Source organism: Lingula anatina, chromosome 6 (genome assembly GCF_051362555.1).
Source record: "Lingula anatina isolate TDL-2025a chromosome 6, LinAna3.0, whole genome shotgun sequence".
NCBI lineage: Eukaryota > Metazoa > Brachiopoda > Lingulata > Lingulida > Lingulidae > Lingula > Lingula anatina.
Genome location: NC_141772.1, coordinates 4,875,631 through 4,894,569, shown reverse-complemented (window position 1 = coordinate 4,894,569; position 18,939 = coordinate 4,875,631). Strand labels below are relative to the sequence as shown.

The 18,939-nt window shown below is 35.1% G+C and overlaps 1 protein-coding gene and 1 long non-coding RNA gene across 15 annotated transcripts in view; one reads left to right on the top strand and one right to left on the bottom strand.

Annotated features, from left to right (window-relative positions):
• The window catches only part of LOC106154771 (uncharacterized), a 112,678-nt gene that overhangs the window by 10,015 nt on the left and 83,724 nt on the right, over nucleotides 1-18,939 (bottom strand). For 9 of the 13 annotated variants that reach the window (XM_087015678.1, XM_087015679.1, XM_087015671.1 and 6 more), the window contains 11 exons: nucleotides 17,011-17,087; nucleotides 13,577-13,681; nucleotides 10,784-10,925; nucleotides 10,329-10,485; nucleotides 7,779-7,915; nucleotides 7,212-7,337; nucleotides 5,643-5,792; nucleotides 4,806-4,890; nucleotides 4,546-4,572; nucleotides 3,501-3,932; nucleotides 2,620-2,708 (listed from right to left, as the gene is read on the bottom strand). In XM_087015678.1, the coding sequence (XP_086871804.1) occupies nucleotides 2,620-2,708; nucleotides 3,501-3,932; nucleotides 4,546-4,572; nucleotides 4,806-4,890; nucleotides 5,643-5,792; nucleotides 7,212-7,337; nucleotides 7,779-7,915; nucleotides 10,329-10,485; nucleotides 10,784-10,925; nucleotides 13,577-13,681; nucleotides 17,011-17,087 (1,527 nt within the window). The remainder of the gene's footprint in view (nucleotides 1-2,619; nucleotides 2,709-3,500; nucleotides 3,933-4,545; nucleotides 4,573-4,805; nucleotides 4,891-5,642; nucleotides 5,793-7,211; nucleotides 7,338-7,778; nucleotides 7,916-10,328; nucleotides 10,486-10,783; nucleotides 10,926-13,576; nucleotides 13,682-17,010; nucleotides 17,088-18,939) is intronic. The other 4 variants (XM_087015672.1, XM_087015677.1, XM_087015681.1 and 1 more) reach the window with 4 other exon arrangements.
• On the top strand, nucleotides 15,799-18,623 carry LOC147761037 (uncharacterized). 2 transcript variants are annotated; one of them, XR_015335125.1, is made up of 3 exons: nucleotides 15,799-16,089; nucleotides 17,464-17,595; nucleotides 18,092-18,623. It is a non-coding gene; the product is annotated as an uncharacterized LOC147761037 (long non-coding RNA). The 2 variants fall into 2 exon arrangements; XR_015335126.1 differs by lacking the exon at nucleotides 17,464-17,595.

The window sequence follows — 18,939 nt, the reverse complement described above, 5'->3', positions numbered from 1 at the left end:
ACGATCATCAAAATGCTATAACTGCACCAAAGATATTGTTCCTTGATCATAAATTATCTTCATCAGAGTGATGCCATGGCCATTAGAACAACACTCCTTGGGGCATCACATATGGGCTTGGTTTGTGCTGAATTTCTTTCTCAGATCGCAGACAGATACAATTGTTTCAGAACTAGTTCTTAAATTGGACAAGACTAGACTTGCCCTTCAAGAAATCGACGCCTTCAAGAAATTGACGAAAACCGGAAGTGCGTGTTTTTTGCACTGTTTTTCCTGTCATGCCCATCGTAAACACTGTGTTGTCAAGTAAAAAGAAGCGTCTGATACAAAGTATCAAACGCGGCATTCACGTGCTTGCTTGCGATGCGTTCAGTACACTTTGTTTACACTGACAAGTCGAGGTCAGAAATGCACAATGTTTTTATATGTAATTACGCAGTTTCAATTTTGATTAATGAATTTTCTTTTATCTGCATGGTCATTTTCCGAACATTTGTATAAGCCACGAAATATTTCTCATCGGAAAATCACCCAGCAGCTTTCCAAGTACAAGCGAGTGACGTCATGACGCACTTCCGGTTTTCGTCGAGATCTTGAAGGGATTAACGTTACGGTTTGCTGCACATTTAAAGCGTTCTGTCTCAAAATGTACTCAACTGCTTGGATTGAAATTTACAGAACTTATTCTTCACATGATGTCACACATATGTGCTTAATTTAAGAGCTTTAGCTGTTATATGTTTTCTATAGTGCCCATTCAAATTTGAAAAAGAGCTATTTTCCGTCGATTTCTTGAAGGGCAAGTGTAATCACTTCAAATCCATCACAATATGAAACTATGTGTAAAATTCATTCAATATACCTTTGACTTACTGGACCACATGCTGTGGACCCAACAGTAATCTGCAATCAACACTAATAATTCTTCTGATTAAGCTTTCAAAAGCTGGCAGAGAAATGTTCTGGAAGCTCTGAGTGTGAACAGTACTATAGCCTACAGGTATCTTTTGCATGGCCCATGTGTGCTAGATATTACCAATATTAACATCCCTACATTATGATTAACTTGTAAAATGGCCATGGTAATACAGAGATTAATGTCAGTGTTATTTATGGAGTTTGTAAAGGGATGAATTGTAATGAGCTTAACTACATATAGCTTAACTGAGGGCATACATTTTATAATCCACATTCCTCATATTAATTTTGCTATTTATTCCACCTTATCTATTTATGCTATTATAGTTTATTCTTAAAATGAAGTATTTCATCAGGAATAACTATCGATATACCTACACATTGACTGGTATTTTTAATCATTTATCTTTATTATCCTTTCTGCTATTGATATGAAGAAAAATGAAATATTACCTAGCTCTGTATTACCATCATTACTAAATGCTGAAACAGATTTTCTTCAAAAGGCCATTATTTGCTCTTAGCTAAATCATATGGAAAACTAACAAAACCTGACTGAATTATTAAATGTCATTTATCAGTGATCTAAAAGGGTCAAAGCAAAAGGTACAAAAAATTACTGAAACATTCATGATATATAATATAATTTCGACCAAAATGGAAATCATGTCAGTTTGTGCTATGATAGCCTAAAGCCTAGTATAATCCAAATATGCATATAATGCCAATATTCATTCCTGCATTTACCACAATTACAATATGCAATGCCACACAAACAGGAGACAAAAATAGCAAAACTGACATTGTCTAGCAGACAAAAAATTGTTGCTGCCAGTTTTAGCAAAGCTCCAGTCTACAAACTGAAAATGCCACATCTATAGTTGCTTTAGCAGGGTTAAGCATGCCCCCACCCCCCAGGAAAAAGTCAACTTGTCATTCAGCCCCAATGAAAAATAAATAAATAATAAACAAAGAAAATAAATGAACAGATAAATCACCTCTACAAGATGAACCTTTTCTCTGTTTAGTTCAGCCCATAGTAGTAATGGAGGCAAACAGTTAATGATATGAAAACCATATAATTAATACAAATGTCACCAAATAAAACAGACCATGATGGTAAAGAAGGTTGCAAGGATGTAGAACTGTGCCACTGAACTGGTGTGTACTACACTTACCCTCTGACCTGATAAGTAAACAGGTCTTTTCTCTAAATTCTCAATTTCTCAAATATTGCAGTAAAATATTCTCCCAGAGAAGAAAAAATGTAAGCAAAATAAATAAATAATTAAAAATAGAACTAGGCATGTACACACCAGTCAATGGTCACAAATGGTGCCTCAAGTGTCACCTGTCAAAATATTTTGTCAATATACATATATATATCCTCAAAATGTCAGTTTTATGTTCCAAAACAACACACATTATAATGTGAAGAATTATCACATTCTCGTGAAAGAGGCTGGCAGACTAAAACATCAATTTTAGCAACAAAGGTTTGTGAATTTTTCCGAAAGAAAAATATCTTTGATATATGATAATAGCTTACCATACATTTCACAGTACCGAATACAATATCAAAAGGACTTTACTCGACAAAAGTCCCCAGCACAATTTTTCTCCACCCCCCCCCCTTTCCCCAATTTTTTCAAGACAGGTGACACCTGGGACACAGGGGACATGCACAAGCCAAATATTTACTTTAGGAGAAGTTATGACTGTAACCTTAGGATGGTCCTTGTGTACTCTCTGCACCGCTGGAGACGTGAATGGTGATGGGTACTCTGATTCTGAAGTTAAAAAGATGAAAGGTGTTAGTTTAATATGATATATATATATCTATGTTATCCAGCAAGAAATATAATTAATAAAATACTAAAATGCATGGATATATATATTTCACAAAATTTAATTTTCATATTATTCGTCAATAAATATTGGATTTTATATTATTGCTTCAAAAATAAATGATTTGACCTTTACCAACCTAAAACATCAAATTCAAAATATCATCTCAACAAGTGGAATTTGTAAAAACAATTATGTTATTCAAATGTATTGTTTCAAATAAGCCAGCCCATCTTTAAATGTACGCTGATTATGAGCCATAACTACGTATCTAAAGCATTCTTGCGCTGAAGCGAAAGTTAGAGGTTCAAATTCCTGATGCTGATGTTGAAATTGTGAGAAACCACTTCTAAATCAACCAAAGAACTTTACACAACCCTGTTTTTACTCAATAATTTCTGCCATCGCACATCAAACAAAAAGTGAAACTTTTCACACAAAAACAAATTCTGTGATAAAAGAGAGTCAATGAATTAATGTTCAAACAAACATCAAACTTATTTCCTTTCATAGGAATACAGTGTTGAAGTTCATGTGTAGGCAATCTCAAATGGCAACATACGCTGCATGCAATACCAGAGAAGAAAAGTGCAGATTGAAATATAAGGTGCTCTGAAAGCAAGCCACAGCAATGCCACCTAAATTCTACATTTCAGGTTCAAAATCCCCAACTATTCCCTGATTCATGAAAGCAAACTCCAAAGCCACTTCAAACGCCAACTCAAAAAGGTCACCTGTCTTTGAGCTACTTTTAGAACTTTCTTTATCACTTGCTTCAACCACTGTAGCATTGACAGTCTTTGCTGTGTCATTGCCCCCATGTTTCTTTTTACACAGCAGCGCAGCAGAAACCGAATAACTTCCACTGTTCTCCTTTGATGCCATGTTCTGGTCAGAGTGAGGCTTTGTAAGATTCACAGGACTCAATTTCTTTGAGGTCCCACTCTCTGGCTCTTCCAATATATCTTTGAGGTTTTTAAGTCGGAATGTTTTAGGGGGCCTTGGAGGTTTATCGGAGTCTGAACTAGGAGGTTTGGCGACTGATGCCTGGAGTCGCGAGAGGGAAGTCAGACCAGCGGACTTCTCGGACTCCTGTGTTTTGGCACTAATATCACTAGCACTGTCACTTTTGGCTTCACTTTTTATACTCTGGCGATCTAGTGAAACTTAAAATTGAAACAAACATGCACTACTTTGTTGTCCCTCCGTCTCCCTTCTGGGAGATCCCAAGCAATGTAAATTTATCTTATATAAGTTTCAGGACATAGGGAAGAGTGGTTGAAAATATGTTCAGATACCAAATTTCCATATCAGAGAATTCAGAATAAATCACCTTGCTTTTTTTTCCCCTTAAATGTTTTCTTGTGCACCAAATGAAACCATCTGACTCTATGATTTTACTAATTTTCGAATTAAAACCACTTTTCCCCAGTATCCATTTCAGCAATATAATTACCAGCATGCAACAGTATTATCTTGGGTATATAATATATACATGTTCATGCAATGTTAATAAGCAGATATATTATTCAATGTATTTTTTTTCTTCTGACATGCATAAAAAAAATGAAAATTATCTGCCAACATGCTGAGGAAGACAAACGTCTCATAGCATCAAAGCCATTGGGTTAGATGAGACAAATCCATCTCAACCCGTCTTTCCAATTGTGTTGAAGGAGCCAAGTCTGTTTAGCTTGTTTCTGATCTTGTAACACTATGGATGACCCTGGGAGTTATATAAATATGTAATACATGGCTGTCAGTAAAATGAAAACTTACCACTGTCTGCTGTGCCAATGCTTTCATCTAAAAATAAAGTGAAAATATAATGTTCATTGCAACTGATCACAATTCCACAATACCACTGCTATAATAAAATTGTCATTAAAATCACATATCAGAGTGATCAAGCCTATAAATAATGAAAGAAAGATAAAATAATTATAACAATAAACTATAAAAACCTTGACAATTTTTTAAATTGTGAGCAGGAGTTTTCATACTACTACTTCTGGTTGAAAGCTGAAATATGCGCATACCATCTAAGGACGGCTGATGATGCTTGACTAGGGCCTGGCCTTTCTTGTACTTCATCTCGTTAAGCCTTTTTTCAATATCCTGGAGCTGAAACATTAAAAAAGGAAATATGAAACAAAATCTTCCCCCTGAATGAAAAATGGTTCACAAAAAAATTAACAAAAACACAAATTTTTTACTATTTACCCATGCTTAGATACACAGTGGTAGATACGGATATTTGTTTAATTAATTCCCATGCCAAATACTTTTAATCATCTGGCTGAATCGCACGAACTAGCAGGGAATATGCATGCAGCATTCTCTAGTATGATAGTGACAATTAGTAGCATGGGGAGACATGCATATAGGTTCTATTATATCTTTGCCTTGTGACTTTCCTTCTTCTCCTCATTTACCACATCATCACTTGTTCACTAACTTTTCTGACAGCACCATTAGACTGACTTTTTAAACAACAATTTTGAAACTTTTTTGTTCCACTGGTTCATTATCTGCACTCTCTGTGTCCCATCTGTTACATAAAGAAGTGAATATTTGTATTTAATTCTTCACTGGAAATCTTATCCTGTACTCATTTTGGATTAGACTGCCACATTAAATCTTTTTTTCCACAATGAAAGTATTTCCATGATGACAAATACAATGTCATTGGCAGAAATTGACTGTAACGCCAAATCTTGATTCAAATTAAGAGTTTGACCCAAAGTCAAGTACTCCTCCTCTATGGTAATTTCAAACCAGAATGGAACAAAGAGAATGCAGAAGAATTCCAGTTGTCTGTGTCTTCAGGAGAAGAAACTAGAGCAAGATAAAATCATAAATGGAAGGCCCATAACCTTTTCTCGAGATTTCTGATATGTCTGTCTCCGGCTCTTTCGAACACTTTTAGCAGCAGAAGTGTCTTTGGCCAATTTAAGTGCTGCATTTGTAATCTGGTTCTGGAGCTCGAATTCTAATTCTAGTTTTGCTAGTTCTTCATCCTCTTCCTAGAAATTGCAGAAGAAAAAAATGGCAACACATGTAGCTCATGTTATAATCTTCCAAACAAAAAGAAATGTCCAGAAACTTTGTCCTCTTTTCCTTTGCAGATCAGTTCTATCAGGCAATGTTATGGTTTGCTTGTCAGGCATTTCAGCACAATTCTGTTCTAATATGACCTGTCCAAGACATAAATTTCTAGCATAGGTTATATATGAATTCTTACTATCACGAAAGCCTAAATGATCAGCCTTTTTGTGTAAATTATGCCTGTAAAACATTTACAAACTCATTAGTGGTTGCAACTATGCAATATTTCTACTACAAAGTTGGTGTCCCTGGGGTTAATCCCAACATTAAGTCCTTTTATGAATATAAGTGCTAATATTACCCGATACTCAACCCCATTGTCCCAGTAATAGCATGTGTCATACAGTTAGTCACTGTTATAGTAAATACACACAAACACACTATAACACCGGACGCAGTACATATTATATACAAAACTATGCCAGGCCCTTCTATTTTCCATATATCATATGTAATCAAAAAGTTAAAATACTTAAGGAATGTAAAAACTAATAAATCAACCTTCCCCTTTCATCGTATGTTAATTTGTAAATGTGTTACCTGAAAAGTATACTTATGTAAAAACATCTGAATATCAAAACACTGTCATTACTATTCCTCAGTATCTATATCATATCTAACTTTATGAAAGTATGTTGGTGAATAGAAAATGGAAGTAAATATACACAATTTTTGACAGGGTGGAATAAAGTGTTTTTCCAGCACTGAAGAGGAAGGCTTGCCAACTCTATGCAATTTTTTTTCAATATATCCTGAAAATAATTTGACTAACAATGACATCAGTGCTCAGGTTCTCTTTTGTTGATCCTTTTAAAGTAAAGGTTTAATTTTGAGAAACATAACATGTTGGCAACCCTGTCCTAGTGGTGCATTTTACAAGTTTCTTCCTCAGAAAGATTCAAAGTGTACATGCACATCTGCTGTGAAAAATTCAGTATTACAATTTGGGTGATAAAAGTGAAGTGTGCAGCATGATGCATAATTTAAAGTTTAGGGTCAAACCAGTTGATTTCTCAACATTTTTTTTTTTTTGTGATTAAATATGTACTTCACAGAACACAGACATAAAACAATCTTGGAATCATTTGTAATAAGATAAATGTAAAAATTCCAGCCACTACTTGATCTAAATATATCTACGAAAAAGCTTCACCTCAAACATTACTTTCACACCACATTTCTAGCCTAAAAATACCAAAGATGTTATAAAACTCAAACTTTTTAAAAAGTAACTTTTTTCCTGGAACAGCCACATCTGCTTCTGACGTTTGTAATATTCCATGTCCAATTCGTTGAATATAAGCCAATCAGAAAGGTGTTTTTTTACAAGCCCTTACCTCATCCCTGTCAGTATTAATAATTCTTGAGGACAAAGAGAATTCTGTTCCCATTCTTTTCCTGACAACGGGGACCATTTCCCCAGGAATGAGAGGGGTCTCTGGGGGCAGTTCCCCAGTGAGGTCCTGAAAACACAGCATTGTTCTATAATTTCTGAGTACAGATATATATTTTTAATACAGTATTGGGTATGTCAAATATTATGCAGTTTTCCTGATACACCATGTGCACAGGCTGCACACGTGCAATAGTTTCATCATTTCTAGGTACCCATGTATTAATATTTGTGCTGGTGGTAAAATTATGATTGTATATTTACATTCATAGGAGTCCGACTATACTTTTAACATTTAGCTTCTACAGTACTAAGTATATGCAGATTTCAGATTTAATTGACTGTTATTGTGTACCAGTACAAAATGTGAGAGAAAGACCATATAGTACCTTTAGGTGCCAAAACAATTACAAACAAACTTGCTAGGTGTAAACTCAGTTTCTATCATATCACATTGTGGTCAACCTCATATAATAGTCAAGAGTATACAACCAGATATTAGGCTACTTACCCCTTCTCTTATGCATAGTAGCTTCAATTCTGCAGTCTTCTTTTTTAGCGCCTCTTCTAAGGCTTCTTTTCTTGCCTTCAGCGCGGCATACATATCACGTTGTGCTGCACGTGCAATCTCTAGTTGCTCAGTGGTCACTGAAAGAGCAGGAAAGGATAATACTTTTGAAAAACCATTAATATGAAATGCCATGCAATAAAAATGTCGCTGAATTACATCATCACAGTAAATAAAAATATGGAACTTGTCTTACAGTTACACGGAAATCACGAAGTCTTTTTTTTTTTTCAAATTGATCAAGAAAAATTCATATAAATGGGTAAAAGAGGCATATGAATATATGTTAATCACTGACAGCCAAAGCCTAGTTAAAACCGATGAATTCCAATCCCTGTAAGAAGTTTACAAACACAAATCATGCGCATCATATCTGTATCACACATTCAACCTATGAACTGTGCACACTATCCATCATAATATTATGATTACTTTGAACTGGATTCCCTTATTCATCATTCCATCTTGACAAAAGGGTATCAGTGTATTATATAAACGCTCTATTAGGTATGTTTTTAACAGAACAGTTCATTCTTTCATTGGCTGTTGTTCAGGTTCTCCATGGCACTGTGCTGCATTATAGCGACAATGTTATTAACCCAAGTAATGGAAACTTCCACTAAAGCTTATTTCTGTTTGTAGAATAAGAAATATAATAAATTGTATCCCAGATAATGGTATTCAAATAATATGATTTCGGTAGGAAAGGATTCTTCCAATTCTTTTCAAATCAACGTCAGCGTGTTATCATCTTCTGCACAGCCTGTGATTCATGTCTTCATATCTCCATGCAGAATTAACCATCTTCTGTGAAAGGAACCTTGTGGAAGCTACTCCAAAGTTAATCCAATTCATGTGAAGAAAAACCTCCTTACTGTAAACACAACCAATTTACTCAAAGGATCCATTTAGTGGCTGAAGCTCAGTAAAATCCAATTTATCCAGGGAATGCAGCAGAGAGCAGCGTGTTCCTGAAACTCTTCTGCCTCTGAAAGCTTGACTAAACAAGACAGGCTATTCCAGTGGAGTTTTTAATATTTCATAACTTCATCTGTTGATTCAAGCTAATCATGATCTCCTTTTTAGCCACTTCTATATTACATCTCAGAGAATCAACATTTCTGGGCTTGAATATCAATAATTTTTGGGCCCTGTGACAGTATTTCAAATTCCCTATTTGTAATATCCATGACTGGGTACCATAACTATTTACTAATGCCAAGTCCATGGATAAGAAAAAAACAAACCTTACTTGAGAAATGCACAACAGGATACAGGGTTTGTTGTTGATAACAAAATGTCATGTTGATAACAAGAATTTTTTTACAATGAAAATACAGATATTTATACCCACAAGTGGCGATATGTAAATATACTATTTTTGAACTTACAAATATTTTTTCATAGTACATCTCTAGAAATTGTGTTAACTTTTCCGTAAATCAATAATTAGATATGTGGCAAATAAAAATGATAAAATCTTAATTTTTCATCAACACAAACAGTGCACAGTATGCCTTCATTTTACATTTCATTTAAAAAATGGCAACAACAGATACATAAACTCAAATGCACAATATTTCAACTAACTACAAAGAAAAAATGAAGATTTTTTATAATGTTTCCAAAGGATATCCTAACTCAATGTGCTAAAAAAAAAAAAAAAAAAAATTATCTGTTTTGATAACTAGGGACTGATGGAACAGTTGGATCTCTCTCTCTACTGGTCTCCAATATACCAGAGATAAAAACAGCAATACTAGAACCATAGTATCAGTAAATATTGCTGATAATTTTTCAGACATGAGTGGACATCTTGTGATCAGTCATTTTTATTAGTCTGACCACGATTGAAAGATTGAAAGAGTTGATTAGTGCAGTGTGCTTCCCTCTCTTATCTTTGCGCTAACTTTTTTTTTTTTTTTTTTTTGGGGGGGGGGGGGTAATTCTTGCAAGAAAAATAGGAAGCAGGCAGAAACGGCCTCTGGAAATGCCTATCCAATAGGTTTTAATACTGTTTAGCAAGACTTGGTACATTACTTAGGCATAAAACTAACTATTTATTTACTTATACAGACAAAAATCAGTTTTAGGTAAGTCTTTTAAAATCACCACATGCAGTAGAGAGAGGCACACCTTAATGACTTCATGAGTTGGTAACCTGCATCATAACGAACAACTATCCTCAGATAACTTCAGAACTACTCTAAACCATGGTTAAAGGAAATTCTAGCATATCAATACCAGTAAACTGAGAGCATCTAATAAGACCAGCAAGCGGATTACTGTTAAACACACACAGGCATGAAAAAAACACCATAAATCTGAGAGCGATTTCAAAACAAACATAATTATAAACATTTTCAGGTAAAGCCATGTGTGCCTCCATTTCTCACACTGGTGGTAAAATAAAATAGTAATACTACTAAAACTTAATAAATAAAAAAAAAAGCTTGTTCTCCAGCACAGACATCCACCAATCAAACTACTTACGATCTGATTTGGACGAATTAGAGATCTTGGACAGACTGTGGCAGCTGTTACTGGTCCGTATCCCCAAGGAAGAGCCGTCCGACCCCGGGAGAGAGGACGTGCTCTGAGAGATCTCTGCCGCCAGCTCTGTCATACTACGGACAAATGGAAGGTGAGCCTGAAATAATAAATAAATAAATAAATAAATAAATAAATAAATAAATAAATAAATAAATAAATAAAGAATCTATTCGCTTGACATATGTGAAAAATATACAACAGAAATTGGTTATTGTCAAAGCTTTTAAAAGTGAAATATAAAATCACAAAAGTTTATGTCATACGACATAAAGTTACTTCACTGCAGATGAGAACAAACGTTCCTCTTTCCTTTAGCAAGCAAGGCCACGTGCACCGTTGCCCGTGTTCATATATCTTTCTAATTTTCATCATTTTATGTTCTTTAGGAAACTCACCTTACTACTTTTTCTATCTAAGTAAAACTGATGCTGGCACACCGCCATGGACCATATTGTCTTGGTTAATAGCGCACTGGCAGCAAACCAGGCGTACACATTCACGTTACCAGGGCCAAATGTGCGACGACTCACTGACACTCTGAAAGAATCAGATAAAGGTTGTTTAAGGCAGGCTTATCTGACTTGTATTAAAAACCTTGAATCCCAGAGCTATTCTGTCCACTTTAATTATGAATGGTGACAAAATCAATCAATATTAACAAATGGGAACAACAGTTTCTGTGGTTCATTTTATCAATCTAAATTAGTCCTGGGCCCAATAACTCAAAAGCATCGCGCATTGCAACCGAGCACAAGTGTCTTGGTTCCATATCTCACCCGTACTCACCCCATATAATACATTGTAGCCTCTATGTGATATCGCTATTCGCAATACGCGATGCTTTCGAGTTACAGGGTCCTGCTCTGAATAAACCTAAATCTTAATTAGTCCTGGTCTAAAGGAACCTAAAATCTGACGTATTCTTGGTCTGAACGAGCCTACACTGAGGCCTCAAAAAAAAAAAAAAAAAAAAAAAAAAAAAAAAAAAATACTACATTTACTATCAAGTAACTGCCAGCACTTGGAACTAGGAAGACTCCTGATAACTGCTATCTAGCTGATGGGAGGAGAATGGTGGCACAAAATCATGCCAATATAATAAAATATATTGAATAGAGATAAAATGTATATGCTCTTGCTAGCTTTGAATGGGGAGAAAAAGCTTAATCCTTTTTAAACTGTACAGTAGAACTGCCAAGTTCTGGTTTCATAGGATTCGTCATGAGACATCAATACTAACCAAGTACACATTTAAAACAGAACATTTTCCAGGAATTATACTTAAACTGCATGTGTGTGGCAGACAAAAAAAAAAAAAAATGTAATTTGAAATCTGCACTAAAAGAGGGAGTTCGAATCTCAGCAGGCTCCCTGAATGAGAAAGCAATACAACGCAAAGCTAAAACACTGGTTAATTTGATCTCATTTTTAAGGAGAGAAAAGTAGTATTTCGTGTTAATGTTAATAAGTTTGGGTACTCTGTCAGAACTTGTGCCATTTTCTCAGATGCTATTTAGAAGAGAATTCTTTTGCCATAAACTGTGATATACATCTGATAAAACAGGGACTGATTCTGAGAATTCTTGCTCGCTGTTTTTCTCTTTCTCATAATATTACTTCCTTAAATAATATTTCTCTTAAATAACAAAAGTGAGCGCTATCATCTCTGAACAAAATTGCTCATGAAAGTTGTAAGGTCCAAGAGAGACATATAACCCTATTTTCACTTTTCAACATCATTATTAATGGAATAACAAGATAAGACCTCTGCAAATGTCAGTGCTACAATTCGGTCAATTTGGGCTGGATTCTCATACAACTTCAGCATAATTGGTGCCTAAAACATGAGATTAAGGAGAGTAATGTCAGATGCAACTCCACCCATAAAAAAAGTTCCTTTTTTGCTTATCTTTCCATCCAGAAACCAATAATAACCAGAGCCAAAAGAGAGCCCAAGATTTCAAATACCGCACTGTATCTGTTATTTTTTCAAATCTAATTTCTTCTTTGAGACCATTTTATCTTGAAAATTACTGAGAAGATGTTGTTACTCTTGCCCTTTTCCAGAAGTCAGGTCGGTTAATAAAGAAATGTAATCCATTATTTTGAGAGCTTTGATTACTGGCTTGGATATATTGCAATTCTGTTCACACAGTTCGTTTCAGAGCAAGATACTTCACACAAACATCAGGCTGGCTCTGGTACCAACATACCATGGCATATGGCACCCAATGAATTAAACAGAGGTTACAAAACCCAATTCAAATGGCCAAAAGTTGATTTCATCACCACATGCTGTGAACTCAGTACAAGTGTACAATATTTAAACAACTGCCATGAGACCCTGCACAATAAAACTGTAGGGAAAATATAAATCCATGTAGATTGGGCTGCTGAATGATGTCTGGACGATCTGCACAAAACTTGAGTCTATTACATCAGGGTTAAAAGGCCAAAGCCTTTAACAAAACTATCTGCTATTAAACACAGTAAATGAGCTTCTTCACATTTTTAATACCTTTTGCCTTGCTACAATCTTATATTTATTAAATAAATAAAAAAAATATTATGTAGCAGTAAGTCCTTCAGTTAATTTACACCCCTTCAGTATAGCATGGCATTTTAAAAATATAAATTGGGCAGAATTTAGTCATTCATCTTATGGGCTCAATAAAAAAACCAACTTAGCCCTACTTCTGGAAAATTATTAACTGAGGAGGGTACTTCTGATGGAGACTTTGGCCAATTTAATCTGTAAACGAGCTCTTTGGATGAAAAGTAAAGTTTACAAATCTCGCTTATTCTGGCTCTGACATTTACTTTAATTCCTTGCCAAATGATGAATGAGTAACTTGTTTAGAAAGGCAAATCTAATAGGCCTCCCCACTCAGGTTTTGAGGTTTATATCAGGTGTGTATGTGTTTGTGTGTGTGCCTGGACTGCTGATATGTGCACACTTGAATTTAAGGGCAATTATGTTTAGAATATTGGAATTATCATAGAGTCAATGTATGAGATGAATCAAATTGAGAGAGAGAGAGAGAGAGAGAGAGAGAGAGAGAGAGAGAGAGAGAGAGAGAGAGAGAGAAACACACATTAAAAACACACCAATACAAAAACTTAATATCCTGATAAAACAAAACAGTGACAGCCAATGGTCAACCCAGTCCACTTCACGTTTCACTTACTGTGTTGTCGGATCAGATATGGCGTCCGAGAGCTCGTCAAACTGGTCGACTGGTTCCTGGATGGCGTCTTCGTACAAGTTGAAACTGCTGAGCGTATGTATGATTCTGCACCGAAAAACACAACACAATGACAAAAATAGGCACAGCTTGCCGGTCTCATTATATTATCCCTTGCTTGGCTCTAGATCTCTGAATGTGTACACTTCTAAAATCTGTTCTTTAGTCCTGAAGTTCTGTGAATAGCTTTTTAGGGAGAGCAGAGGGAAACTGAACAGGTAAACTTATAGGCAATGCACATACCTCTAATAAAATGAAAATTTCTTTTCAGGGAATAAAAAAAAAGATGTTTTTCATGAGAAATATCACTGAAGGAGATGAGTTACCATATTCAAAGATACATTTTAAGGCACTATGAATGCTTTTTTTTAAAATAAATTTATTTACTTATTTAAAATAGGTGAGAAGAAAGTACAGAATGAAAAATCTCAGACCATAAATGAAAAATGAATTAATAAAAAGGAAATTACCTCTATATTATGTAATATGATGAAAAATTTCAGTGAAACGATAAATATTAAGTGAGAGTTCTGCTCAGAACAAAGAGACACTCATGACACTCTTACTTACTCTCTTTGTCTGCAGTAAAAAGACAATGTGTAGCTTTTTAATTTTGTCAATGAATATTGTTCATATGCTTATTTCAGACCCGAATGTTCAGGTTTATTCAAACACAAACTTAAACCATTCCTGGCTAGGATTCAGATGACACCACCCGACAATCAAATTTTCTAAGTTTAGTCTCAGCACAAGCAATAGTCCAACCAACATTTTCCTATGAAAAAGCTACCAATAAGCTGTGACGTAAATATCTGGTGATGTCATCTAAATCTGAACCTGGTTGGGTTTAAGTCTCTGTCTGTAGAACTCTTTAGTGACCCAACAGTTCTAGGAAAAATCATATCCTACGATAAATATGAACTGCACTGGTTGTCAAGTTAAGAGGGGGTAGAGATTGTTTGATATCTTCGGCCCTATTAAACAGTGTAATCTTGGATAAAATGAAGACTGAAATAGTAGCAATTATTATACTTTCTGGGTACTGAAATGAAAAATCTTTAAACAACAAAATCATCCAAAACGTCGTGTTTCCTCTCAGTATGAAAATTAGATAATAACACCAGATGATACAAATTACTAGAAGTGATACACATTCAGATAAGATAAGCAGAGGGAGAAACACTTCACTTTGTTTAAAGAATACAAGCGATACAATGCCTACATCACTAGCTCTGTCAGGTTGCACATCCAAGCACTGTATAAATTTGAACTCAAATTCTAGTGCTCGATAAATTAGCCTGACGAAATGGAAAAAATGGATATGCAAAATGACAGCGCGAGCAATCTTGTATTTCACTGATAATTTTATAGCTTTCAGAAGTCAGAGGTGCCTCTCACTCACTGTCCAACTCGTTGGATGACCAATTAGACGGAGACCAATAACGTCCAGTGGACTACAACAAAATGTGCCTATTTTTGGAATGTGAAGAGTACAATGCAGAATGAGAGAAGAATGGAGAAGGGAAGTCAGTGGACATTTCAGAGTAGATCGACCAGAGGTACGAAGTGATAATCACACGACGCTCAGCAGCTGGGTAGACCACATGACTGTCACATGACACATACAAATAAAGAACTTAACATTACAGGGGTCGCCCTGTGTGTAAATGCGAGACATGGGGATAAGTTTCATCCTGGGAAGAATATCCAATCATGTGACTGTCACATGACTTGTATTGTCACATGACTTCTTCCCTCCATCTTTCCTTTTTTCTACGTTATAAAGAAACCTAAAGAACAAATCTGAGTTATTTTCATTAAAATCTATAGTAAACATTACTTATTCATGCTCATAGAATTAGTTTTAGAACATTAATGAATTAAATATGACATGAATAATCCTGGTTAAATAACAACCTTTTAAGTTTTTTTTTTTAAAGGAGGGTAAAACAAAAATCAAATGGTTAGTTGTTAGTTATTAAGCTTAAGCAGTTTGGTCATTTAGCACCCCCTTTCTTCAATAAATAAGGAAGTGTAGCTTTAAATGGAATAAAAATGACTTAGTTATGTATTATCTTAGGAAGAGTTATCTTTTCAAAGCTTATTTTCATCCTATTTTTAGTATTTCTTATAAAGTACAGATGACAAATGTTAGCTAGTCCCAAGACGTAACCCAAGCACTTCAGTTATTCAAGCTAGCACAGCAAGAAATGTAAACAAGTCACAAATATCACCAATTAGTTGAACTTCTTTCTCAACATAAACCCGGATATTAGCCCACTTCTGATATGCACATTGCCTTTACTGTGTGGGAGTCTTTGGAACAGAAAATGAGGAAGGAATGGGAGGGGGGATGGGGAGATTGGAGGGGGAGGGCAGATAATTTAGCCATTCTGGACAACAGCAATGAAAAATGGACTGGACATGCTGTTTTCAACAATGACAACAACAACAACGTAAGTATCTAAAACAATGACAACAGCAATAACAGAAGCAGCAGCAACAACAAAAACATCAACAACAATAGCAGCAGCAGAGTGCCTTTGCCCCAACAGTAGTAAGCTCCAACATTGGTCCAGTGTATGCAACTGTCTATTTGACTCTGTTGATACAAAACTCCCGTAAAATGGGTTTTCAACCAATGCTAGCGCCCTGAAGATAAAGATAAGTTTCAGCTGATCTACCCCATCACCAAGAGGTGCGAAAAGCTTTTTTAAGATACAATTTGATACAGATCCAAGATGTGGCAATGATGAATAATGAAAAACAAAATCCCATGAGGAGTTTCTAGAATTATTTTCAGAGTGGATGAAAATTTACAGCAGAGAAAAAAATAGCTTGAATTTTTGGCAGTATCTGGTCTGCATGAGTTTTCCCTTGATCAACAGGGTGCAGTTGTAAGGCTCCGACACCAAAAATGAACTACAGGCAACATTGAAGAAAGATGAAAAGAGAAAGTAAGGAAGGAAAGAGAGACAAACAAGGCAACGGTGGTCTTGCTTCATATGATTGGCACATGCAGATAGAACAGTGGTTGGAGACACCTCCTTTCTTAAGCTGATTCTAATCTCAATTCTGACTGGACAGTAGGTACAATTACCAATAGGATGTGAAGCTTTATTAGCCAATGAATGTGAGGTTTCCAAAAACAATTTATTCAACTGTCACTGAAACATGCTACACTAATCTTCTGAAAACAGTAGCACGTGACGTTTCCTCTTTTTTTTTTTTTTAACAATATTTGCAGTAACTCCCTTAAAATATGCAAAAGTTTTATTTAAAAATCCTGTGTGGTTTTCATACCAACTGTCATGATAACCAATAAACATCATAAGTGTAAAAAAAAAAAATCAGCAAAAAATTAAAAAAAGACTCACCTTTTTGGATCGTGAACTTCTATAGAAAACTTCCTATCACGAAAGTATAGATTCTCTAATTGTTTCCAAGGAAAAACCTGCAATAACAGAAAAAAATCAAGAGTTTTAGCATATAACATAAAAAGACATCTATTACAATTAGAATATAATACTAGTACAAGTAAGTAAATATAAGAATTACACTAAAATGAAGTTATCAAATACACATAATACTACATCTTAGGGAAACAATTTTTCACGCTGGAAATAATTTTCTATGCTGTTACAATGAGAATCAATACACACACCTGACACCCACTTCATTAAACTACTCAAGCAATCCTCTTTTGCAGAAACAGTATCCACTAAAAGCTCAAATTGACACCTTTTCTCTTTTAAGGTCACTGACTTAAGTCTCTGAAGCGCATCTACCCATTCAAAAGAAGACAAGTAACTCATTTGGTTTATTTTTAGAAAAGGAGTAAAAATCTTTGAGGCGATGATCGATATAGACGTCTACTATGCCGCCCTGTGGGCAGTGGAAAAAGTAATCAATGGACCTTTCCATAAATTAATTAGCAGGAGTGCCATCGGGATAGTCTGCAGGTACTTCATGGGCATTACCAAGCCATGAAAGTTTTTAAAGTTAGAGGGACGTAATTCGAAAACAGAATCTGTAAAAAAAGTTAGATAAATGAATAAATAATTCGTTAAAATCCCAAAATTTAAGGGGACTATTGCTGATTTACCTAAGATTCAAGTGGACTAAAATTTTGGAAATGTTTTTTTTTTCTGTTTTTTAAACTTTAATATTATTTTATCTGTTCATTTATTTTTTACTTTATGGAACAACCCCGTCATTATCATCTAATCTTGTTATAAAAACAGGCAGGCTGGGTACTTGGTAGTCACATACATAACCAGCATACTCAGGGTGCCAGAGAGATATCTGCTGAACCTGTACATGTTTTAATCAACTGAGACCCATCACTGAAACACACACACACAATGTCCACAGAAATAACAGACAATAAAAGAGGAAACTCCCCCTCAGGGACCAGTTATGTTTGTATATATCACAAACTTTTATTGATTTCTCCAGATCAAATATACTACAGAGAGAAACAGAAATACCAGTGAGGAAGCAATACATCGCTAGCTGAAATGCCACAGCAGAAGAATTTATCTGAAAAGAAATCAGCCCTCAAAGATAACCTTTAAGAAAATATGGTTGTATTTCTTCACAAAAAAAAGTTACAGTGAATACATTTTGTCTCTTCTGGGATTAAAGAAAAGGAAACTTGCTGAAATAGTACTTATTAAGTGAAGCTTCAAACACTTACTAGTGTGCTCTTGATAATTCTGGTCATGATCAAGTAGACAATAAAAAAATTATTATTAAGTGACCAATGACTGTCTTAAACCAGATCTTTGCCAAGCAGAGCAAGATGGACATAGTCTACTAGGGCTTCAGACTTCAGACGGCTAAATTAATGGTAATATTAGCTAGCTGATACTTCACAAATATATTTATTATTTTACATGAAAAAAAAAAAAAAGGTTAATTCACAGTTTATTTGGTGATTAAATCTGAACCCAAGCCAATCTTTGAACACTGTGAGGACCTATATTTAACTGGTTATGGACATATATCAAACCAGTTACAGACAAATTTCCAGAGCCAATGCCACACTTTTGAATGGGACCTGCATTTATCTATCTAGCACTGAGACCAATTGGTGCTACTGATGCCTACACAACAAGCTATTGATCATGTGTGGGTCCTAGAATCAATCAGAAGCCAAAAAGAAGAAGTCAATGTCTAGAGGTACAAGAAGGGGGGAAAGAAAAATCTTTATTCTATTCTAGGAAAAGAAATTAATTTGCATTAAGATAGTTGAAAATGAATAAAATACGTAACGCTTTTCTCAGAGGAAATTCACAGCAAGG